Source organism: Engraulis encrasicolus, chromosome 10 (genome assembly GCF_034702125.1).
Source record: "Engraulis encrasicolus isolate BLACKSEA-1 chromosome 10, IST_EnEncr_1.0, whole genome shotgun sequence".
In the NCBI taxonomy this organism is placed as follows: Eukaryota; Metazoa; Chordata; class Actinopteri; order Clupeiformes; family Engraulidae; genus Engraulis; species Engraulis encrasicolus.
Window position 1 is genome coordinate 53,846,592 of NC_085866.1, and position 24,000 is coordinate 53,870,591.

At 44.1% G+C, this 24,000-nt stretch overlaps 1 protein-coding gene across 1 annotated transcript in view; it reads left to right on the forward strand.

Annotated features, from left to right (window-relative positions):
* The window catches only part of dnah12 (dynein, axonemal, heavy chain 12), an 83,621-nt gene that overhangs the window by 21,118 nt on the left and 38,503 nt on the right, over nucleotides 1-24,000 (forward strand). The window contains exons 20-42 of the mRNA XM_063209351.1: nucleotides 1-2; nucleotides 377-498; nucleotides 1,681-1,963; nucleotides 2,723-2,836; nucleotides 3,589-3,745; nucleotides 4,119-4,291; nucleotides 4,958-5,110; nucleotides 5,774-6,013; nucleotides 6,492-6,737; nucleotides 8,466-8,585; nucleotides 8,892-9,001; nucleotides 9,706-9,889; nucleotides 12,227-12,367; nucleotides 13,040-13,123; nucleotides 13,563-13,751; nucleotides 16,083-16,202; nucleotides 16,810-16,998; nucleotides 18,182-18,333; nucleotides 18,672-18,810; nucleotides 19,142-19,308; nucleotides 20,172-20,427; nucleotides 21,694-21,999; nucleotides 22,640-22,818. The exon at nucleotides 1-2 is cut by the window's left edge and continues 193 nt beyond it. Of these exons, the coding sequence (XP_063065421.1) occupies nucleotides 1-2; nucleotides 377-498; nucleotides 1,681-1,963; nucleotides 2,723-2,836; nucleotides 3,589-3,745; nucleotides 4,119-4,291; nucleotides 4,958-5,110; nucleotides 5,774-6,013; nucleotides 6,492-6,737; nucleotides 8,466-8,585; nucleotides 8,892-9,001; nucleotides 9,706-9,889; nucleotides 12,227-12,367; nucleotides 13,040-13,123; nucleotides 13,563-13,751; nucleotides 16,083-16,202; nucleotides 16,810-16,998; nucleotides 18,182-18,333; nucleotides 18,672-18,810; nucleotides 19,142-19,308; nucleotides 20,172-20,427; nucleotides 21,694-21,999; nucleotides 22,640-22,818 (3,826 nt within the window). The remainder of the gene's footprint in view (nucleotides 3-376; nucleotides 499-1,680; nucleotides 1,964-2,722; nucleotides 2,837-3,588; nucleotides 3,746-4,118; nucleotides 4,292-4,957; nucleotides 5,111-5,773; nucleotides 6,014-6,491; nucleotides 6,738-8,465; nucleotides 8,586-8,891; nucleotides 9,002-9,705; nucleotides 9,890-12,226; nucleotides 12,368-13,039; nucleotides 13,124-13,562; nucleotides 13,752-16,082; nucleotides 16,203-16,809; nucleotides 16,999-18,181; nucleotides 18,334-18,671; nucleotides 18,811-19,141; nucleotides 19,309-20,171; nucleotides 20,428-21,693; nucleotides 22,000-22,639; nucleotides 22,819-24,000) is intronic.

The following is a 24,000-nucleotide window of genomic DNA, read 5'->3' on the forward strand; positions in this document are numbered from 1 at the left end:
AAGTAAGCCTGCTTTTTTTTAAATTCAGACTGTGTTTCTGTCCAGAAACTTGGTCTTGGACCCTCTTTAGGTAAAGGTTAGGAAACTAGCCTACTCATTTGAGGTGCATCATTGGATCACATGTGTAAGCAGATCTATCTTGTTTTCTCTTTTTTTAAATTCTTCCCATCTGTTTATTTTGTGTGAGATACATGTGCAGTACGTATATATTGTACTATCTCTGAATCGTAATATACTTCATTTGTTTTCAGTGCAAACATATTGGTCTAAGTGGCCTACTCTGAACTGTACCGGACCTGTTTCATTTTACTGGGTTGCTTTATTGATTAAATATTCTCCACTTGTTGTTAACTCTTTCTTGTCATTTACCCAACAGATTCTGCCTGCAACATCGCTGCCTGGTCTGCTTGAAAAGCTCCAGGACTCCAACGGCCTGCTGGACAAAATAATGAAAGGACTTAATGCCTACCTGGAGAAGAAGAGGCTCTTCTTCCCTCGGTCAGTCCCGTTCACAACATTGTGAAATACGTATAGGCACCTACCTCTTTGTTATTTCCAATCCGAGAGGTTTCTCAGAGGGTTTTTTAGCAGTACTGTCTATGCCCTTTTTACCACAACGGTATACTGTAGCAGCTACATATGGATAAATCAGTCTACAGGAAGCAAAACATTTAGGCTTTTCTTGACCTCTGAATTATGAGGGCAAGCAGCAATCGTATTGAGTCTCTGGCCACCACACTAAGACACTGTTTAACTTTACATGTGTGCGGATACTTTACATGTATGCGGATATTTTTAAACACAGCTATTTTTTTTTATCTGTTTACATACAAACACTGCATATGGATATATATAAAAAATGCCATTGTGACAGGCCCCTGAAAAAGAGGGGAACATATTTCTAAAACTCTGTTTACTTGTAAATGAGAGGCCAAAACCAATGCGTTATTCTACATTTAGACATGTGCGTAAACAGTGCCTAGTGCACCATAACAATTAACATCTGTCTCACACACAACTCTGATGATTTTTCTGGTACAATGTCTTTTTTTCTGATTGTATGTCACTGTAGATGAAAGTGCATTCTCCGTGTATGTGGGGTAGTTTGATGTGGTATGATGGAAGTTATTATTGCTGCCCTACAAAGGCGAAGTGCAGTAACGACACATATTGTCAAAATTTATTTGAGACTGAAAATGGCCTTCATAACACCTCCGTTATCTTGTGACAAAGCCTTATGGTCCAAATATGCCCCATTTAGAGATATTGCTACGTCAAATTTGTCGCAACTAGTATACCCAACCTAACACCAAGGCTTTGAAGGCCTTCTTCTCTGTTTCAATATTGCTATAATTACTGCATCTTGCCTTTGTAGGGCAGCGTAATTGAACACATAGCTCTAACAATGGCTCATTCTTTTGAAACCCGGTTGTCGGTGGACCCATGTTCGTTCTCCCGACATCCGTTGTAAATGTGTTCTATTGCAACAGCTGGGGACAATACTCATGTCTGAAAACACAGAGTACACCGAAGTGGTCCGAGTTTGTGTTTCGGAAGCCCAATCTGAGTACCCGTTCTATTGCACTTTCCCGAGGCGGAGGCTGGGGTTTCTGACTACTACAGAGTTGAGCCATGAATGAGCGATAATAAACATTTGGATTTTACCCCAATTCGCCGCAGGTTCTTCTTCCTGTCCAACGACGAGATGCTGGAGATCCTGTCGGAGACCAAGGACCCGCTGCGCGTGCAGCCCCACCTGAAGAAGTGCTTTGAGGGAATCGCCAAGCTGGACTTCCTGCCCAACCTGGACATCCGCGCCATGTACAGCAGCGAGGGCGAGCGCGTGGAGTTCATCCAGCTCATCTCCACCTCGGAGGCGCGCGGCGCCGTGGAGAAGTGGCTGGTGCAGGTGGAGGACATCATGCTGCGCAGCGTGCGTGACGTCGTCAACCGCTCTCGACTGGTGAGATGAGAGCAGCGCCTCCAGTTACACGCATGCACGGAGCATTCCAGTTCCAAATGGAGTATTTGTCAGTATTCGGCAGAGCTGGCAAAAGTAAAAGTGGAAGTAAAAAAAATAAATCTGCCATAGTTTCCTTCCAATACAGGTAACTTCACTGAGTAATTAGTCTACAGTTACTTTAGAGAGATGTACCTGATTCTGTGCTAATTGGATCAAATTTAGTGGTTTTATTTTTTTTTTTAATTCAGGAACAATGTTTAGCCACCTCATTAGGTACAATGGAAAAACTGGTGTAACCGGTATGCAATATAATGTGATAGTATTTTACTTACACCATAAATTTACTTTTACTTTGGCCACCTCTGGCACTGTTTACATGTGTGAAACAGTGTTCCACAACCGGAATGTTCTCGGCACACGGCCACATTCAGAATGATGAAAAAGAGCTCACATTACTCGTGCTCAAACTGAATAAACTTACTCTCAGTGACTGTGCTGCACTGACACTGACACAAGGTTCAAGATTCCATACAGTTAACAGGAAAATTTTGCAAGAAAACCGGGTTTACTGCTGGTTGGAATTGCCAAAAAGAAACACCCACTCAATATCAGGGTGGTGCATGCCATGATAGGGAATATCTGATTGGGAATTCAATCATGTGATTTTAATTCTAAGATTTGAAAGCACACACCTATTATGTATATACAGTGTATTCAGCATCATACCCAAAGATGTAACCAGCTCTGCTCCTTCCTTAGGCCTACCCAGACACCAAGCGCAGCCAGTGGGTGCGGGACTGGCCGGGTCAGGTGGTGCTGTGCACTTCCCAGATCTACTGGACACTGGAGGTCCACGAGGCCATCCGCAACAATGTACGACTACACTTCCTCACAGACATACTGTATAGTAGTATATCATGCATATACTGTAGTCAGGGACGCCGACAGCTTTGTGGTCCAGCCCGGGACAAAATCATCTGAAAGGCCCCCCTCTCAATACACATAATGTAATGGGGACCCAATTCTGGTTGCATTTCCCTGGACCCAGGACAACTGGCCCCAACTGTCGCTCCATTAGCTTCCCTGCATATAGTATTGCAACATGCCTGATATGATGCAGCTCAGAAATTGTATTCCAAATGTTGATGTCTTTTCTAGTAGAGTGAGTGCTGCATTTCCTGCATTTGCCATTTTTTTGGGGGTCTGCATATCGCCATAATTTCCAGGCCTGATGACATCTTTAGGATGTAACTGTATATTGAATGAACACGCTTAATTCAAAATCAAATGAGTTCATTTGAGTCAATCGATTCTATTGATTCTAATAAAAACATATCCATTCTATACAGAATAATACTGTTATGGAATATTTTAATTCATTTCAATCAATTCTGAACAAAATGAATTTATTCTATATACAAAAAAATATATTCTGTCTCTCAGTCAACAGTCTGTGTGTGTGTGTATGCGTGTGTGTGTGTGTGTGTGTGTGTGTGTGTGTGTGTGTGTGTGTGTGTGTGTGTGTGTGTGTGTGTGTGTGTGTGTGTGTGTGTGTGTGTGTGTGTGTGTGTGTGTGTGTGTGTGTGTGTGTGCTTCTGTGTGCACGCGTGTGTGTGACTCTGTAGTGCCTGCGGACGTACCATGAGCGACTGCAGCTGCAGCTGAATGACATCGTGGAGCTGGTGAGAGGCAAGCTGCCCAAGCAGACGCGCACCACCCTGGGGGCCCTGGTGACCATCGACGTGCACGCTCGAGACGTTGTCATGGAGATGGTGGAGAAAGGTGCGCACCATTGGCCACACAAGCACACAGAAGAGCACACATCCCTCATATCATGACTACTGCATGGTCTTCTATGATGTTGCTTTGACATTGCATGGTATGGTGTCATATTAGAAGATAGCACACATACAATATCAAATATCATACATATTTCATGCCCCGACAGGAATTTTGTGTCTCGATTTTGTGTACACAATGTTGGATTTTGTCCTTTACTGCAAATAATGCAGCGTTGTACCAAACTGTTGATGATAGATAACACAGACTGAATTGCATTTCAGAGGCAGACATTTTGCTCAATTTGAACATGTTTTAATTTATATAATAATGTAATAATTAAACAGTATGAATGTTGCTTTCATCCCTTCTGCAGGTGTGTCAAATGAAACCGATTTCCAGTGGCTGGCCCAGCTGCGTTACTACTGGGCCAATGAGAACGTCCGAGTGCGCATCATCAACTGCGACGTGAAGTACGCCTACGAGTATCTGGGCAACTCGCCCCGTCTGGTCATCACTCCCCTCACCGACAGATGCTACCGCACCCTGGTACCGTCCCACCACTCAACTAAAATCATCACAACCCCTTTGCACAGAGCCTGTTATAACCTTACTGTCACTAAAGTTGTAATAGCCAACTGTTACTTGAGGCTCTGAGTGATGTCATAGCATAGCCATGTTGTTAGAATGTAATTCAGCGTTTCAGGCCCGCCATAATCCCATCTCCACATCTGCTACTACAGTTGTTAGATGTAGAGCATTGGCATCATGTTTGACTTTGGTGAAGACATGCTGTGAAATTATGTAAAATGCAAATGACAAAGTAAGTAAATAAAGTAAGTAAACTACACAAATGAAAACAAACTACAAAATAATAATCACATCAATTAAAAATAGGTTAATAATTACATGAATCCACATTTGAATCTACATCATCAATCTTGATCCAAGGACCAGTGGTTTGGCTCAAAGCATTCCATTGACTTTACACTGTATTTATAAGAATGCTCCCTACTGCCCTCCATGGCTTAGGTGCCCTAGAGCAAGGCACCTAACACCCCACTGCTCCAGGGATTGTAACCAATACCCTGTAAAATAAATATCGCTTTGGATAAAAGGCTTCAGCTAAGTGAAATGTAATGTTGTGTATTGATGAGGTGCTGCCCTCCTGTGATGTAATGTGATTGATCTTGTGCTGTCCTCCTGTGTTGTCAGATCGGAGCGTTGTACCTGAGTCTGGGAGGGGCTCCAGAGGGGCCTGCTGGCACTGGGAAGACGGAGACCACCAAGGATCTGGCCAAAGCTCTGGCTGTGCAGTGTGTGGTCTTCAACTGTTCTGATGGACTCGACTATCTCGCCATGGGCAAGGTAGATGAAGTATATGAAGCTTCAATTAGTGTTACACTGCTGGTGTTTGGAAGGACTCAGACTGCTAATCCCGATGTTTTGCTTTAGGTACAGAATAGTATTGATAGAATTTGATTGATAAGTTGAATCAAGGCATTGAGAAAGTTTTAGTTTCTTAAGTGGATGTACGATTACTATTTGACACATACGTGTGAACACAAACACACACACACACACACACACACACACACACACACACACACACACACACACACACACACACACACACACACACACACACACACACACACACACACACACACACACACACACAGAGTTACATGTGAGCTGACCAAAGTCAAAAGAAACTGCTCTATTTCAATGCGCGAAAAGAAAATTCCCTACTAGCCCAGCTGGCCTCAGCTGGCCACTGTCTATGTGTGAACTGTAGCTCTTCAAGGGGCAGCCGTGATGTAATGGTTAGGGAGTTGGACCGTAGATCACAGGGTTGCGGGTTCAATCCCCACCCTTACCAATCTCTACTTCCTCCATGGTAGGAGGAAGGCATCTATCCCCACACTGCTCCAGGGACTGTAACCAATACCCTGTAGTAGTATCTCTGTAAGTCGCTTTGTATAAAATCTTCAGCTACGTCGGTGTAATGTAATGTAATGTGTGCTGCAGTTCTTCAAGGGGCTGGCCTCTTCGGGGGCCTGGGCCTGCTTCGACGAGTTCAACCGCATCGAGCTGGAGGTGCTGTCGGTGGTGGCGCAGCAGATCCTCTGCATCCAGCGCGCCATCCAGATGAAGCTGGAGTACTTCGACTTCGAGGGCACCGAGCTCAAGCTCAACCCCAACTGCTTTGTGGCCATCACCATGAACCCCGGATACGCCGGTCGATCCGAGCTCCCCGATAACCTCAAGGTGACCTTAATAACCTCATGTTCTTCTCCTCTATTTTGCCTTTCTACCACTCTTACCCCTCTCCTTGTCCTCCTTTTGTCTTACCCCTTCCCTTCTTCTTATCTACGACTCCTCTCTTCCTGTGTCCTCCTTTTTTTGGTTGGAAAGACTCCTTGACAGTGGGCACGACTTCTTGTGTGGATTTATTTTAATTAAAGGATGTCTGCTTGGTCCCTCCTCCTCCTCCTCTCCCAATCTCCACTGTGCGGATTAATTAGCAAACGACTCGTCGGGAGCAGCTGATGATGGAGAAAGCACAGACGCTAAAAAATCCATCGGCTGCAATGTCAGGGTCGAGCTCATTTATCTCTGTTCCCCTCTCGCTTCCCTGCACCGCGTGTTGAATTGAATTGTCTCTCTCTCTCTCTCTCTCTCTCTCTCTCTCTCTCTCTCTCTCTCTCTCTCTCTCTCTCTCTCTCTCTCTCTCTCTCTCTATCAGGTGCTGTTCAGGACGGTGGCGATGATGGTGCCTAATTATGCGCTGATCGCCGAGATCTCCTTGTACTCGTACGGCTTCCTGAACGCCAAGCCGCTGTCGGTGAAGATCGTGATGACGTACCGGCTGTGCTCGGAGCAGCTCTCCTCGCAGTTCCACTATGACTACGGCATGCGCGCCGTCAAGGCTGTGCTGGTTGCGGCCGGCAACCTCAAGCTCAAGTTCCCGCAGGAGAACGAGGACGTGCTGGTAGGCACGCGCAGTGACGATCCTACAATGACTTGCGCCTTGGGCATCGCCCACCCCCGTAACAAAAAGTCAAAGCGCAAAATATGTGAAAAAACGATTGTAACTGCTGATACAACCTGCTAATACCATGTTATGATTCCAATATGTATGGAATAGCGGCCGACGAGGTGTCCCGATATCAAGGGAAATAAACGACGAGGCGGAGCGTTCTAACAGCCCGACGGCATAGCCTTCGCCAAGTCCATTTTCCCTTGATATCGGGACACCTCGAAGGCCGCTATTCCGCTTATCACCCGGGTACCAGCACTTAAGTATTAATTTATTAATATGTTGATCTAAGGCTTCGTGAGAAAGTAGATTAACCACTGCGCTTGTTACGTTGCTATGGGCACCACTTCCTAATCTAGTGAGACACGCCTCTATCGGAGGCATGTAAGGACGCGCGCAGAACGTTGGGGTGACTTGACAACCAAATGCGATAGAATTGACGACTGGGTTTTTGACTTGACAACCAAATGCGATAGAATTAACGACAGAGTCTTGGCTTGACAAGCAAATGTGATAGAATTAACGACCGGGTCTTGGCCATAGCAACCTGCAGTTTAGAATTAGTAGCGGCACTTCGCCAGAAAGTTAGAAAAGAAGCAACTTGTACGCCCGCACGCCCGCATGACATCATAGGTGTACTGCTCTCGGGGAATAAAGGACACCTGCTCAGCCAATCAGAAGACGTACCGTCTGCTCACTGGGTGATAAAGTTGTAATGGCACAGAAATAACATGCGAACAGTGGTAATTGGTGATTTTCGCAATGTTGACAGGGGGCAAAGTTTTGCAATGGCGCTGCCCCCCCCTTGGGTGCCGTCCCATAGGACTGCCCCTGGACACCTGGCATGGTGCATAGTCATGGTGCATAGGTATCACAACATTTAGCAGTAGTTATTCATTTAAACAAGAATGATAAACAAGAATTGCTTATCCAAATTGTTTGTATAAATTCCCATTCATCCAGGTGATGTTAGCCGTGTGCACATTTCGTGCATGAATGTATTGCCGTGCGTATTTTATGTCAATTTTGGGACGATCTTCCAAACGTCCATGTTGAGGTAGCAGTAGAGACAAAAGTGTTCATGAATGTTGCTAGCTTTCTGCCTCCTAGATCAGTGATTCTTAACTGGTGAGTTCGGACCCAAAAGTGGGTCGTGGAGGGGTCCTGGGTGGGTCACGGAGCTGTGATGTAAAAATGTATGATTTTACCCTTTTATTGCCAGTCACAAAATTTAAACAAGATGCGGTATTGAATACTTAACTGACGTCTTAGAGAGGGTGAAATATGGTTAATACTCATCTGCTCTCTTGATAGACTTGTTGTATGTAAGCATACAATGCAAATGCTGATGCATATGATCAAATCCATGGATCAATTTTTTATAATTTTTTGACATTTCTGACGGCGCTACAAAATATTGGGTCACAGTATAATAACGATGGACAATTGTGGGTCCCAAGACTATTCCAGTTAAGAACCACTGCCCTAGATAATCCCTCCAGTATCATGCGCAGTGCTCTGATAGTTCAGCAGTAAGTACAGTATGAGCACTCATTTGCACATGGTTGCATGCTTACTTGTAGTCACACAGGAAGCATAGTCGTCAGCAACTGGACGTCCTAATCAAAATGGATCACTTTGAACAGTTTTGCTTTTAAAGACCGTCTTTCTTTTCTCCAGTTACTCAGATCCATCAAAGATGTGAATGAGGCCAAGTTCCTGTCACATGACATTCCCCTGTTTAATGGAATCACCAGTGACCTGTTCCCCGGCATTGTCCTGCCTGCAGCTGACTATCAGGTCTCTTGCTCTGACACATCTATCTGTCTCATGATTAATGTTCTGATTTTTTTATGGCTATATCATGGCTATTTTTAAATGTGTATACAGTGCTCAAATACTATTGTAGCTCTTTGTAAATATTTGTCTTTTTTTGGTCAAACCCTGAGTCATTAGAGCTACTCAACATGCACAATAGCACACAGAAAAGCTCAGTGCAATTTGTAGGGCTATTTGCTTTGAATATTAGTAGCCTTTCTTCCGGAAGTGAGTATTCCACCATGACAGCTGTCTGTAGGCCAACACTGTGTCTGCTTTGATTTCTAGCTCTTCTTGGACTGTGCTCGAGTGTGCTGTGGGGAGCATAACGTCCAGCCCGCAAACGTCTTCCTGGAGAAGATGATCCAAACCTACGAGATGATGATCGTTCGTCATGGGTAAGTCCTGTATTTATTTGGTTGACCGCAGGTTAACTGAAGTAATGAGAAAGTACCGGTCATGAACACATCTTTTGGCTTGGTCGTGGGCTGAAGGGCTACTGCAACATACTGCAGAGATGTCAAAAGTATAAGTAAAAACAGTGTGCTTCCAACACAGGTAACGTATCTGAGTAACAAGTAGACCTGTGCACTTGTATTACGATCAGCTAACTTAGCACTGGTTGGATCATATTTGTGATGGGGCACAACGGACTAGCTGGTGTAACAGCTATGTAATATCATCTTGTCAAATGCAATTTCAAACTTCTGTGCTAACCCTGTTACATAGATTTTTGACAATAAAGTACACTTGACTTGACTTTTTCTATTGACACCTCTGGCATACTGTTACACCAGGGTCCCGGGTTCAATACTGGCCCAAGGTTATTTCCTGATCCTCCTTCATCTCGCTCTCCCATTCGCATCCTGTCTCCTCTCACATTGTCCTGCAGTGTGCACATCCAAAACGCAGGTGAAGGACAAAAAAACGTATACGAATGTGACATAAATTGTAATGTCGGCTCACTCACATATAAGAAACAAAGAAATAGAAACAGGATCAAGTGTGAAGACATTCCATTTTGTATTTTATATTGATCAAAGGTCACACATACCTCTCCGTGTTTGTATGTGTTGTTTCTTGATGGATTGTTTGTTCGCAGGTTCATGCTTGTCGGTGAGCCCTTTGCCGGCAAGACCAAAGTGCTGCACGTGCTGGCGGACACGCTGACCCTCATGAACGAGAAGGGCTACGACGAGGAGGAGAAAGTCATCTACCGCACCGTTAATCCCAAGTCCATCACCATGGGCCAGCTCTTTGGGCAGTTTGATCCAGTCTCTCATGAGGTACGGCAGAGACATAGGCCGTTTCCCAATGTCTAGTGTGCGTCCTTCGAAGTGTATCAGCCTTTGTAGTCACGCCCAGTGATTGGATATCTTTCGTGAACTCTGCAGAGTATCCAATCACTGGGCGTGACTAATTAGGCTGACACAATTCCAAGGCTCATACACTTGACTTTGGGAAATAGTGATACACTTTTAAAGCTGATTTCCCCAGGACCTGGTATTGACAGTTAGCCAACTGTACTGCCCGTGTCTGTGTGCTCATGGGAAACGTCAAGAGAACACTTCAAATCAAACAGATAGGGGCGCACCTTGCATCAAACTGTTTTTTTTATTATTATTTTTTTAAATTGTGCACAGACGCGTTTTGGCATTTGCCTTCCTCTGTGTGCAACTGAGTGTATTCTGTTTGTTGATTTGAAGTGTTTTCTTTGGGCCAGCATCCTCAAAATGATTCAAGACATTCTGAGTGAAGCTACCTGCTATAATTGTCAAGAGAACAAAATTATACAAACTAGGTATAAATTGCTACAGTAGTAGGGGCCTGCCATATCAAATGATTCTTCAACATGTTGATTTCTCTTGTGCTGATGTTAACTGTTTTGCCATGTCTGTGCACTGCCTGTAATCAACATGTTGAGTTGGCAGCGGTATGTAAGGCTGATCAGCATTAGCAGCTCTGTTCATCGTATGTCAGGATACCATCTCTCCTAGCATGTTGCATCCAGGGCTCCTTATCTGACTCTGCGCAACCTCCCCACCACCCCTCCCCCTATTACTAATCCTCTTGATGCTTGCTGTGATTCTGAAGTGTGGCGTTAAAGGCTCAGTGTGGCATAGCGGGTATTTTCCTGAATAAAGGAAATGTATAATCCAGGTGACATTTTGTCACATGACAAATATGGCAGGAGGCATGATTTCTGTCAGTATGGTGCCGCAGAGCTTGAATGCACTGAAGCAGCACGGACCCTGCCACATACTGTGATTGGATATCAATTCAGAGCTCAGCATCCTGGAGCCTTGGTCATGAGGAACACACGTGCGTCTCCTTCAAGTGAATTTCAAGGACTGTTTGGACCTGTGCCTTTATTCCACTTTCTTTTGTCAGTGACATAGAACTACAAAAGCCCCTAGTGCTGTGACATCTGTAAACATCTGTAACATCAAGCAACAGTTGTCCCTCGGTCTATGAATTTAAAGTGAAGATGTTTAATTGTTAAGTACCGTTTCTGTATTCTTGTGGGCACTTTTCACTAGGGACTTTCCCATCAGTGATCAGATTTATTCTTTCCATATCTCATTCTGCCACCATCTCCATAATACCAAGAAAATAAGAGCGTAGTATCCAGGTTTTAGGCTCTAATGGCTGGATGAAGATGGCTGGATGAAGATGGCATGATTGGATTTGACGCCCACTGCATCTGACATATGAGCGTAATGGACTTGATGGGACCGGATAACCCACAGCATGTGTCAGACACCTTCTCAGCCAATCAGAGGCCAGGGATTTTTCTGACCTGGGTACAAATTGAGCCACCTCATCTTCTCTAGCTCTCGCCGCATGACTTGTTCTTTGAGCGACTCAGGCCATGGGTGGCCATCAACAGCCTCTTGCTGTGTTGCATGACGTCAGGGGATGTCTGGCGATATCTGATAAAGTGTGTCAGACAGATGAAAACGGGTGCGGGGAGTGTTATCATGAGCTGAACAGATGGTTGTTGGTTAGTAGGTGGCTTTTCTGTGTGTGTGTGTGTGTGTGTGTGTGTGTGTGTGTGTGTGTGTGTGTGTGTGTGTGTGTGTGTGTGTGTGTGTGTGTGTGTGTGTGTGTGTGTGTGTGTGTGTGTGTGTGTGTGTGTTGGTGAGATAGAGAGAGAATCCCCTCCCCAGTTGCGATGCGACCGACATACATATCACTCCTCAAATCCCAGCTTGAGATTTGCTTCCATCCTCTTCTGCCTCCTGATTGAAAGCGGGGATTGACTTTTTCCCGATGTTTTGACATCTGAGGTCTTGTTGCCGTAAAGAATCGAGCATGAAATTAAAACTAAACAAGATGAGTCTGGTTTGGAATGGCCCCACTTATTCTCTAGAGCATAGGGATAAATAAGATATGGAAATTTGGAGATGCGCTGTGTAAATTCATGTGGAAATGGTGATATACGGTGCACTATGGAAATGAGACATTTCCTCCTCATTCCTACATCTTTCTGGCAATAATAGTCTTTTTTTACCTTTCTTTCTTTCTTTCTTTCTTTCTTTCTTTCTTTCTTTCTTTCTTTCTTTCTTTCTTTCTTTCTTTCTTTCTTTCTTTCTTTCTTTCTTTCTTTCTTTCCTCCACAGTGGACGGATGGGATCGTGGCTAACACCTTCCGTGAGTTTGCCTCGTCCGAGACGCCTGATAGGAAATGGGTGGTGTTTGATGGGCCCATCGACACGCTGTGGATCGAGAGCATGAACACTGTCCTGGATGACAACAAAAAGGCAGGTTGCAAACATCATCGCCATGCGAACCAGTATTGTTGTGATCCAGAATCACACTAGGCCACCAAATCAATTCCTTGGAGACACTGAAAAACAGTTCAAGGACCAAGAATGGGTAGCACACTGATGCGATGCAAGATCTAAAACAGTCTTTCTCAACCTTTTTTGTACCTCATCCTAAGCCTCCCAATGCCCCCTTGACCTCATCACAAGCCTGCCAGCGCCCCCCTCTTAGTATTGAAAAATTAAAAGAACTAATGCCCCCTCTCAACTGTATCCTTCCAACACCCCGGGAGGGCTCCCCAATGCCCCCTGGGGGGCGTTACAGCCCCTGTTGAGAAACACTAGTCTAAAACAGTGTTTCCCAACCAGGGGTACGTGTACCACTAGGGGTACGCGAGCACACTGCAGGGGGTACTTGGAAAAAATTTATTATTATAACAAATGTATGGAGCGGTCACATCAGGACAAAGAAAGCGATATAGAACATGAATTAGGGGGTACTCATGGCACAGCTAAGAGGCTTAGGGGGTACGCGAGACAAAAAAGGTTGGGAAACACTGGTCTAAAAGATGGAGAGAAATAACACAAAAAAAGAAAATGACTAAGATTTCTTCCTGATACTGAAATAAGTACAGGCCTGTTCATCTAAGTCATCTTTCCTATTTGCAGCTCTGTCTGATGAGTGGTGAAATCATTCAGATGTCAAGCCAAATGAGTCTCATCTTTGAAGCCATGGACCTCTCTCAGGCCTCTGTGAGTACAACTGGTCATTAGACTGACAGGACTTACTGTATCAGCACCAGACACTGTCACATCAGACCCACAGGCCCATCTGCATGCATATTGGCATACTGGGAAAATCCTCTCTTTCTCTCTCTCTCTCTCCCTCTCTCTCTCGCTCGCTCACTCACTCGCTATCTCTTACTCTCTCTCTCTCTCTCTCTCTCTCTCTCTCTCTCTCTCTCTCTCTCTCTCTCTCTCTCTCTCCCTCTCTCTATACCTATTTCTCTCCCTCTCTCTCTCGTTCTCCCCATCTCTCTCTCTCTCTCTCTCTCTCTCTCTCTCTCTCTCTCTCTCTCTCTCTCTCTCTCTCCCTCTCTGACTCTGTCTGTCTCTCTCTTTCCTCCCTCTCTCCCTTCCTCTCTCCCTCCCTTTTCCCCCACTTCCTCTCTCTCTCTGCCCCCCTCTCTAGCCGGCCACAGTGAGCCGCTGTGGCATGATCTACATGGAGCCATCTCAGCTGGGCTGGCTGCCGCTGGTCTCCTCCTGGATGAACAGCCTGCCCGAGCCCCTGAAGGCCCCGGAACATACCGCCCTGATGATGGACCTCTTCCAGTGGCTGGTGCCTCCCGCGCTCAGGACCCTGCGCAAGCACTGCAGGGTGGGTGCTTGTCAGACTGGCAGTTGTGGCTGTCCTTCCTTCCTTACTGCTTTCCCTCTTCTCCTCTTTCCATCGAAATCATCTGCCACATACTGGACACGTAGAGTAGTTTGTTTCTTCATTTCATTTTAGTCACTATACACGTACAATATGAACTAGATTGCATTCTCGCAGAAAATGCTGGAAGCGGGCTTGCCTTTTGGGGCAGAGCTGAGCAGTTTTATTTTTAATATCTCTAAACCTAAATTAAAAAACTACTATTGAGAAAACAAAGCTAAAAGAAATGTGGGAAAAATCCATCCACCCAGTCAGAAGTTATGGGCCAAACAATTCAGCCATCTTGGATTCAGCCATCTTGAAAGTGTTGTAGCTCCGCGTTTTGGGGATATACTAAATGACATACATGCTATTTTAAGTTGGCTAAGGAACACTGCATATTATATAATTTTGAAAATCAACATGGGTCCTAGTGGTATTCAAACTCACAACCTCCATATCTCTAAGCCAGCACCTTTGCTATTGATACTAAATGACATACATGCTATTTCAAGTTGGCTAAGGAACACTGCATATGATATAATTTTGAAAATCGACATGGGTCCGGGTGGGATTCAAACTCACAACCTCCATATCTCTAATCCAGCACCTTTACCATTGAGCCAAGCAGCTGGCTGTCATAAGCATTCCAGCAAGACAATATCACATTGCATTGAAGAGCTGAACAGTAGAATTCTAGAGTGCGGATGCTCGTTAAGAATAGAATGTTGAGAGAATGTGACAGTTGAGATGGAACCCTTTATTGGCAGCACCTGTTCTGATTGTCTGTATGACAGTTAGTATTGTGCTCTAAGGCCGGCTGCACACCGGCTCCGACAAAGTGCGGCGCACTTTTGCTTCCGACAGAATTTGGACCCCCAAACCCAATTTCACACGAACATTGCATTGATAGTCAATGGGCGGCGCCGACAAAATAGAACTTGTCTCTAATTGCTGTCCGACATTGGCGAATGTCCGTGGACATCGGCGCCAGTGTGCGTGGTTCTATTGAAAACAATGGAATAGAATTTTAGCTGAGCAGTGCTCAGCACTTTGTCGGAGCCGGTGTGCGGAAGCCCTAAGGCAGAGGGCAGAATCAAAACAGTTTCTAGTTTTTAGATCGCTGTTGTTAAAAAACTAAAAAGAATTGGCACATGTCCTGCTCACAGATTGGAGTCATACGTGTGATCTTTCTAACAGTCCTTGAATGAAGTTTATAGGTTAAACGGTTCAGTCACAAATGGACCTCTTGTGGAAGATGTGCTGACTTCTTCAGGAAGGCATTTTCAAAAATAAATAGGATAAGCCATTGGGCCAGCCCAGCAATTGTTTTTATTTTTGTTTTAAGTTTTATTTATTAGAAACAATCAATACACATCTGGAGCAGACATCTCACAATTACAGTATAGTAGAAAGTTTCCCGTTTTTCTTTCTTTTCTTTTTTACAACATAGAACCTTAACAACAACATTATTCAAAAACACAACAAATGTAGTAGGCAAAAAGTTACACAAAACATATAAATATAATATTGAATAATAATAATAGCCAGCCCTGCAATTTTTACACAACTGCCATTTAAAAAGTACTGGGAGTTGGGACATGATCTTTTCACCGTTTGGAGTCATCTTCTAGAGCTCGCTAACAACGTGTCAACTAAACTTCTAGGTGAAAGAGCATAGCTTACCAACCAGTGAGCGCAGCTACATCATGCGAGTCATATTGCGTTTTTAAACTGAATGATGGCAGTATTTAGCTTGCACACAAATCATGTCATCTTTACTCATTCCGAATATGGTCGTGTTCCGGGAATATTACTGTTGCAGGACGCTGTTCTCCTCAAAGGATGCATTCCAATATGCGACCTTGAGTCCTCCACTTGTGCTTGTGGCCTCACATTCTGCTGATGCCCCGCCTCCATGGAGAAAACAATTAAGGTTCCCCGCTGTCAGCCTAGCCAAAACAATTTTTTGGGGACTATTCTTCATTCACCATCCAGTTTGCAAATGAGAAAATGACTTTACAATTGAGCTTTTGCAAGATATTGAAATATAATGCTGTTGTCAGTGATGTCATCACGACATATTACTTCCTGGTACGAGGCCGCATGCACAAGTGAAGGACGCAAGACTGCATATTGGAACGCAGCCAGTATTACGGGCCTTGTTCTGAATACTTACAATATTCTGTTCGGAACCGGAACACTCTGTGTGCATGGAACTGCATTCAATATGTGATTATTAGCATATACAATGTGTGAAATGCAACTTCAACTCTGTGTCCTTTCCCGATGTAGGAAGTGGTCCCCACCAGTAACAGCAACACGGTGGTGTCTCTCACACGGATGATTGAGATGCTGCTTACCGGCCCTGTGACAGAGGACCCCGGCAACAAAAACATCCACACATGGATCATGGTGACTGACCCTTAACTGTTTTAAATAGCAGAACCACAGACTCTAATACTGTATATTCAGTCCTTCTGACTTAACTGGGGGGAAATGTGTAAAGTCTGTTGTTTGCTGATAGCAATGTCTGCCGTGATCATTCTGTTTTAATATCAATTGTGCTTATCTAGTACTAGAGTGAATCTGAGCTATATAATGTTGAATTATTAATTATTATATTATGAATTGAATTAAATAATGCTATTTCATATGTTTATAGAATATAATATTATGTGATATAGCTGTAATAATATACAGTGTACTACAATGTTACTTCATACAATTACATGCATGTACAGTTACAACAGTAATAATATTTACTATATGGAAAAATAAATGTGTGTGTGTGTGTGTGTGTGTGTGTGTGTGTGTGTGTGTGTGTGTGTGTGTGTGTGTGTGTGTGTGTGTGTGTGTGTGTGTGTGTGTGTGTGTGCGTGTGTGTGTTATGCACGCGGGTGTGTGTGTGTGTGTGTGTGTGTGTGTGTGTGTGTGTGTGTGTGTGTGTGTGTGTGTGCGCACGCCCGTGTGTGTGTGTTATGCATGCCTCTATGTGTGTTACAACACATCCATATTCCAGGCTGCTTTTGCATTCTCCCTGGTGTGGTCGGTGGGGGGCAGCTGTGACACGGATGGCCGGCAGCGCTTTGATGAGTTTCTACGAGCAATGCTGTCTGGAAACTGCCTTGACCAGCATTTCCCGCCCGGCATTGCCAAGTGGGACTGCCCTTTCGATGAGAAGGGCCTTGTGTATGACTACTCCTACGAGGTTTGTCTAATGTGGAAACACTTTTCGCCCTCTCCCTGGCCTGCCTCGTCCCTCTTTGTGCCTCCCTATATTCTCCTGTGTCTTTTTCTGAGCGCCACCCCCCTTCTCTCTGTCCATTTCTCTCTCTGTCTATCTTTCTGTCTCTATATATATACATTAGCTCTCTCTCTTTCTCTCTCTCTCTCTCTCTCTCTCTCTCTCTCTCTCTCTCTCTCTCTCTCTCTCTCTCTCTCTCTCTCTCCCTGTCTCTCACTATTAGTCTTTGCTGACTGCAGTCCTTTATATCTGTAGTACAGTTACAGTCCTGAATGACTCACCCCAGAGCACGGCGGGATGCAAGTGTTAGTCATCTCACCACATGGGGATGAAGTGCTTTGTAAACTAACCTTTACACGCTCCAGTCTATTGGCTGCTGATCTAAACACTCTCTCCATCTGCCCTTTCAAAACAGACTGTCTGAAGTCTTGGTGATGCTATACTTGTGTTGTGCACACAGTTGAAACAGTTGGAGCCAATGTGCTCTCCACTGGTAGGGCCCCCCACGCCATTGTCCGTACAGTACAACAAGCATGCCCACCATGTTATTTGTACTAACTCTCACCAATTATTTTTTTAACAGTCACCAAAAAGGTGTTTCTATGTCCAGGAATGTTATGTATATGTTTTTTTTTCTCTCTCTGGGATATTCCTTAGTTTCTGGCCATTAAGAAGTGGATTACTCTAAAAAAAAATTCTGATGGAGTATCTATGCTTTTTGTTTTTGTATTTTGTCCTTGTTCCTTTTTTGTTGGTTGTTGGTGTTTGTTTTGGGTTTATATTAGTGTTTTTCTTTTTGTCCATGTTTCCTTTGTACCAACGTGTCTTTTCCTCTAATAAAATACAAGTAACTTCACTGACTAACTGGTCTGCAGTTACTAAATAGCAATATACACGATTCTGCGCTGGTTAGATCAGATTTGTGTGTCTTATTTTTAGTGTTAGGGTTAGTAGTCAGTAGTAGTAGTCGGTAACGACAATGTCTATCCACCTCATTAGGTACAACAGGATAACTTGTGTAACCACAATGTAATATCATGTGCTAGTGTTGTACTTACACCATGGATTCACTTCATGAGCTTCAGTGGCAGGTCTCTGCGTATAACAGGCCCTGCGTATAACCAACAGTCCCTTGTGCTTTTCACAGTTCAAAGGCAAGGGCCGTTGGGTGAGCTGGAACGAGTCCATTAAGAACGTCACCCTGGGGGACAAGAACACTCAGGTGCAGGACATCATTGTCCCCACCATTGACACGGTGCGGTACACCTATCTAATGGACCTGGGCATCAAGTATGGCGTGTAAGCACATGGTTTTTATTATTTCACTGTATGGATATGTGACTGCAGGAGATGTTCCCAGTCTGTTGAATATCAGTCGTGTGTACAGTGACAAAGATTCTTTAATTCTGCATTTAGATTGTCTCTGACAGTACATCCTCTACTTTGTTGGATTATTCAACAATATATTTCAGATGTTATCACTGCATTTGATGTGTTGCTATGTATTGTCCAAATGTCACACTTTGTCCTGACCTTGTATAGTACCTGCAGGGGTGATGAATTTTTCATGTATTGAAGAATAGAAATGAGATGAATGTGTGTGCCACTATGTGCCATGTGTGTTGTTGACATTTCAGCCCCCTGCTGTTTGTGGGCCCCACTGGCACAGGAAAGTCTGTGTATGTGAAGGAGAAGCTGATGAACAACCTTGACAAGGACAAATACCTGCCGTTCTTCATCAACTTCTCAGCCCGCACCAGCGCCAATCAGACCCAGGTGAGACGAGGGAGAATACAAGCATGCAAGGAGGGTTCTTGATCACATGCATAGAATTATTAATGATTTTATTAGAGTAAAGAACATAGCTTTGGAGAGTTCAGGTTCAAGTTCAAGGCTATAGTTATTGTCATGTGTGTATACAATTTGAGTATACTTTTCTCTGAACATGAACAATTAGATTATTTATTTGCTGTCCACTATAATCATATAAAACCAGTACATGTAACAAAAACACATTTTGTGTACTTTGTAAGGTTAATTTTAGATCTCTAACTATTGTCTCAATATTTGTCGAATAACGGTTTGCTCTTGACTCCTGCTTGTGTAGAACATCATCATGTCAAGGCTGGATAAGAGGCGTAAGGGGGTGTTCGGCCCTCCGATGGGGAAGAAGTGTGTCATATTTGTGGACGACATGAACATGCCGGCCGTGGAGATCTTTGGGGCTCAGCCTCCCATCGAGCTCCTCAGACAGTTCTTTGACCACGGAAATTGGTAAGCATGAATCAATCATTACATGATCTGACAATATTGAACAATTTAACAATTATTTAGCAATAACATTCAACAATAAGGTATTCATTCATTCATTCATTTATTCATTCAGTCATTGCATTACATTACATTCAGCACAGCAGATGATTTCATCCAAAGTGACATAACAGTTTCTAAGGTATTGGTTACAGTCCCTGGAGTTAGGTGTTAGGTGCCTTGCTGTTAGGTGCCTTGCTCAAGAGTTCACAGACATTACATGACATCACATTGCACTTAGCTGACTCTTTTATCCAAAGTGACTCATAGTTATTTACAAGGTATTGGTTACAGTCCCTGGAGCAATTTTGGGTTAGGTTAGGTGCCTTGCTCAACGTCATCTCAGCCATGGCGAATGGGAGGGAATGTAAGGGTGGGATTTGAACCTGCAACCCTCTGATCTGTCACCCATTTCCTTAACCATTTGGCCACGGCTGTCCCACACAAATCCTACCTGTTGGACTCGGATTCTAAACTGCAACCTTCTAATTGCATGACCTAAACATTGGGCCACATTCAGCCATTCCTTCATGCTTCAGTCCTGAGGAAGATCTCACTGGTGGATCGAAACGTTGCCATTTATATAAAGGAATAACGTTTATATTTTTGGAGCTAATTCCCAGTGTGCAGACCACTTCATCACACTGTCTAACGCTTTTGTCTGGCACCTGGATTATTGTTTTGTGGATGTGCGCACCCCAACCTCCAAACAAAATTCCATTCATTTAGTGAAATAGTTTATCTATGGTACAGTATTCTATCATTTGCGGCATTTGCATTGCTCCGTTCCTACCTAATGTTGCCTCTGCCTCTCCGTTGTGTTCCAGGTATGATCTGAAAGACACCACTAAGATCACGCTGGTGGACCTGCAGCTGATCTCTGCGATGGGCCCTCCCGGAGGGGGACGCAATGCGGTGACATCGCGCTTCACGCGCCACTTCAACATCTGCAGCATTAACGTGTTCAGCGACGACACCATGCTGCACATCTTCTCCAAGATCGTGGCCTTCTACCTGCGTAACAACGAGTTCCCGTCTGAGTGCTTCACTGTGGGCAACCTGATTGTCAACGCAACACTAGAGGTACTGGAGCCCATTTTTCTTTTTCTTTTTTTTTTGTGGTACATGGTTATCTTCCACACACCGCGCTCTTCCGTCTTATTGGTGCGTCTCTGAAGTAATCAAGTAATTAGGAAATGGATCGCACTCAGTTTTTTCTTTCTTCGTTCTTGTTATTTTCTTTTCATTTAAAAATTGCAGGGACTCATATGACTGACGTTTCGGCTGCACAGAGCCTTCTTCAGTGTCAATAAGCTACACACAGAGAGGCATGGACACTATTAGATGTGTTTGTATAGAAGTGTCATCCACAGACACACAAGAACTACAAAGATTGAAGCTGAATGGCTGGCACGCGTGCACGCACGCACACACACACACACTCTCTCACACACACACATACGTACACCAGGGCTTGACATTCACTTTTTTCCTTTGCCGGCCACTGTGGCTAGTGGTTTTCCCAAGTCACTAGCCATTCAGCTATTCTACTAGCCACATTTTTTTCTTTAGCGTGATGCTGTTCATCTAACCTCAGAATATGAGTGAAGAAGAAGAGTGCACAATGAGTGCACATTTGTCAAATCAAACAAATAGAAAGAGTAATTGCCCCTGGTGTATCAAATGTTTTATTGCAGAAGTGCAGACTATTCTGATATATCATACCTTAGAATAAGCCACCTATCAACTGGCTAGTGACATTAAAATTGTTACCAGCCACAGCCAAGTTTTACTAGCATTTGGACGGTTGGCAGGTGCCAGTGTCAAGCCCTGCTGTACGGTACATACACACACACACACACATTGTACACGCACTTACAACTTTTGTATAGCGATAGATTTAGATTCAAAATAGTACATAGCTTATTAGCGTACAATAGTTTATTCTTCTCTCACAGTTTCCTTGGCAAAATCTGTTAGTGCTTTATTTGCTACTGTGTAACTTCCATGCACTGTTATTATTTGGAACGTAAAAAAGATGGGCTTTATTGGACAGGACAGTGAAGAAATGACAGGAAAGAAGTATTAGAAATCAATGGAGTAAGGCTGGAAAATGACCTAGGGGTGGATTTGAACCTGGATCCCGACGGGCAGTGAGCCCATCAAGTCAAGTCAAGTATACTTTAGCACAGAAGTTTGAAATTGCGTTTGACCAGTCTCCAATGTGGTCAAACGCAATTTCAAACTTCTGTGCTAACCCTATCCCATCTTTGGACACTTGGATGAGTGCGTAAACTCTAGTAGCCCCATCTGATTTCTGTTTTGTCCCCTCTACTCCTCCTCCACCAGGTCTACAAGCAGGCCATGGAGAACCTGCTGCCCACGCCGGCCAAGTCCCACTACACCTTCAACCTGCGGGACTTCTCGCGCGTCATCCAGGGCTGCCTGCTGCTGAAGAAGGAGTCGCTGGAGGGCAAGCGCACCATGATTCGCCTCTTCGTGCACGAGGTCTTCCGCGTCTTCTACGATCGGCTGGTGGACGACAAGGACCGCGCCTGGCTCTTCAAGCTCACCAAGGAGATCATCAGCGATCAGTTCCGCGAGAACTTTGACCAGCTGTTCGAACATGTCAAGAAAGGGACAACTAGTTCGACCGTACGTACGAAAGACCGCCAATGGGAAAAATCATAATGTGTGTGTGTGTGTGTGTGTGTGTGTGTGTGTGTGTGTGTGTGTGTGTGTGTGTGTGTGTGTGTGTGTGTGCGTGTCACTAGCAGTCAGTAGCTAGTCCTAGAAATGTCCTGGACTGCCAAGGGACAAATCACATTGTCGTTTTATTAATCTGCCCCACATCGGTATATTTCGCCCATTTTTCTTGCAGTTTTTTAGACATGACTAATGACTGACAGCCCTCTGGTGTTTTGACTGTTCTGGGCAAATACTGTATGTTAGTATTGGACAATATTGCAAATACATTTCTTCACAAGTGGAAAGTTCAGGGGTTTAGGCGAGTTCCCTTATTCAGGCTCTTGCCAGCAGCTCGGAAAATCTTTTTTCTTCCTCATTATATGTCGTCTTCCCTTTTTGAGTAATTTCCTTGGAATGAAATGTCGTAGTTATTTTTTACAACCAAATTCCTAAATTGAATTTAGCGCAGCCAATTTACAGGTCCAGCTGTCCGTACAAGGTTGCACAAGGAAACGAATATCTCATTCTGTGTTATTAGAATCTTAATAGGCATCACATATTCTATTGCGTAACCATCGTTTTGTGCTCTTTGTTATGTGCCATGTAGGTGTGTGAGGAGGACCTGAGGAGCCTGCTGTTTGGAGACTACATGAACCCCGAGGTGGAGGAGTCGGAGCGGCTGTACGCGGAGGTTCCATCCATGGAGGCCTTCAGCCAGGTGGTGGAGCAGTGCCTGGACGAGTACAACCAGACGCACAAGAACCGAATGAACCTCGTCATCTTCCGGTAATACACCAGAAACACATTTACCATACTGTTAAATCTGTCGTAAGATAAGGAAGCAATCAAGCAAGGAACACATGAATCTTGTCATCTTCAAGTAAATACTCTGGAAATACATGAAACAAACTCTTTAATCTGTTGCGCAGCATAAGGAAAGAATAAGCAAGAAGCAAGCATCTTCCAGTAAATACACTACTGTAGAAGCATATCAATCCGGTCATACTGTAGTTGATACGGTAGAAACATATGAATCTTTTTGACAAGTACAGTCAGAAGCACAAGAACCACATGAATTTTGTCACCTTGCGGCAAATACACAAGGGGTCTTATTGGGGTAAATACACAAGAAAAGAATGAACCTGGTGATCTTCCTGTAAGTACCCTTGAAATTGATCAACCTGGTTATCCTGTGCTAAATAGAGTACACAAGGCACATATTAACTTGGTTATCTTCCATTAAATACACCAGAGACACACCAAGATCCATCAACATCCATCTTGTGGTTAATGCATTAGTTATCTTCTAGTTGCCACAGTATTCTCCTGTTCAATGAGCTTTATTTATGGATTTGAGTTTGAAATCCTAAAACTCAAACTCAGAAACAGGAATTCAAATATTTCAAGTGTGCTTGGCTCAGTTATAACACAGTGAACAAAAGGTTTAGAATACGCATAATTGTTGGTGACCAAATGAAATCAATTGTCCTGACAGACCAGATTGACTCTACCAGAGACGGTCTTATATGAGACGGATCACTCATGAAACCTTCCATAGGAATGAACGAGAGCATTTGGCTACGCGAACATGGCGTTTGCCGGCGTCACTCCCACCTGTCCAGTAACCAGAGCCAATTGCTTGCTGAGCTGCGCTGTCACTTATCCAATCATCTCGACGCAAGTGCAAACGTAAACCTTTACGACTGCTCGTACCTAATCGGTTTGTTTGCTGGCGGCCATGTGGTTTGTTTGCCGTCGGTGGAAACTTGAAGTCATTGTGAATTGGGCAGAGAGCGCAAATCGACCATTAATCACCTTTCTGCGCCCATCCAAAATGCAGGTGCAGGACAAAGGGACAGATAATCACGGAAACAAAAACGGCCGTGTGCATAGGCCCTACATGTGCACACCCGTTGTGGTTTTTCTTATGGTTGAAAACAAATAAGTAAGAAAAAGCAAAACGGGAGC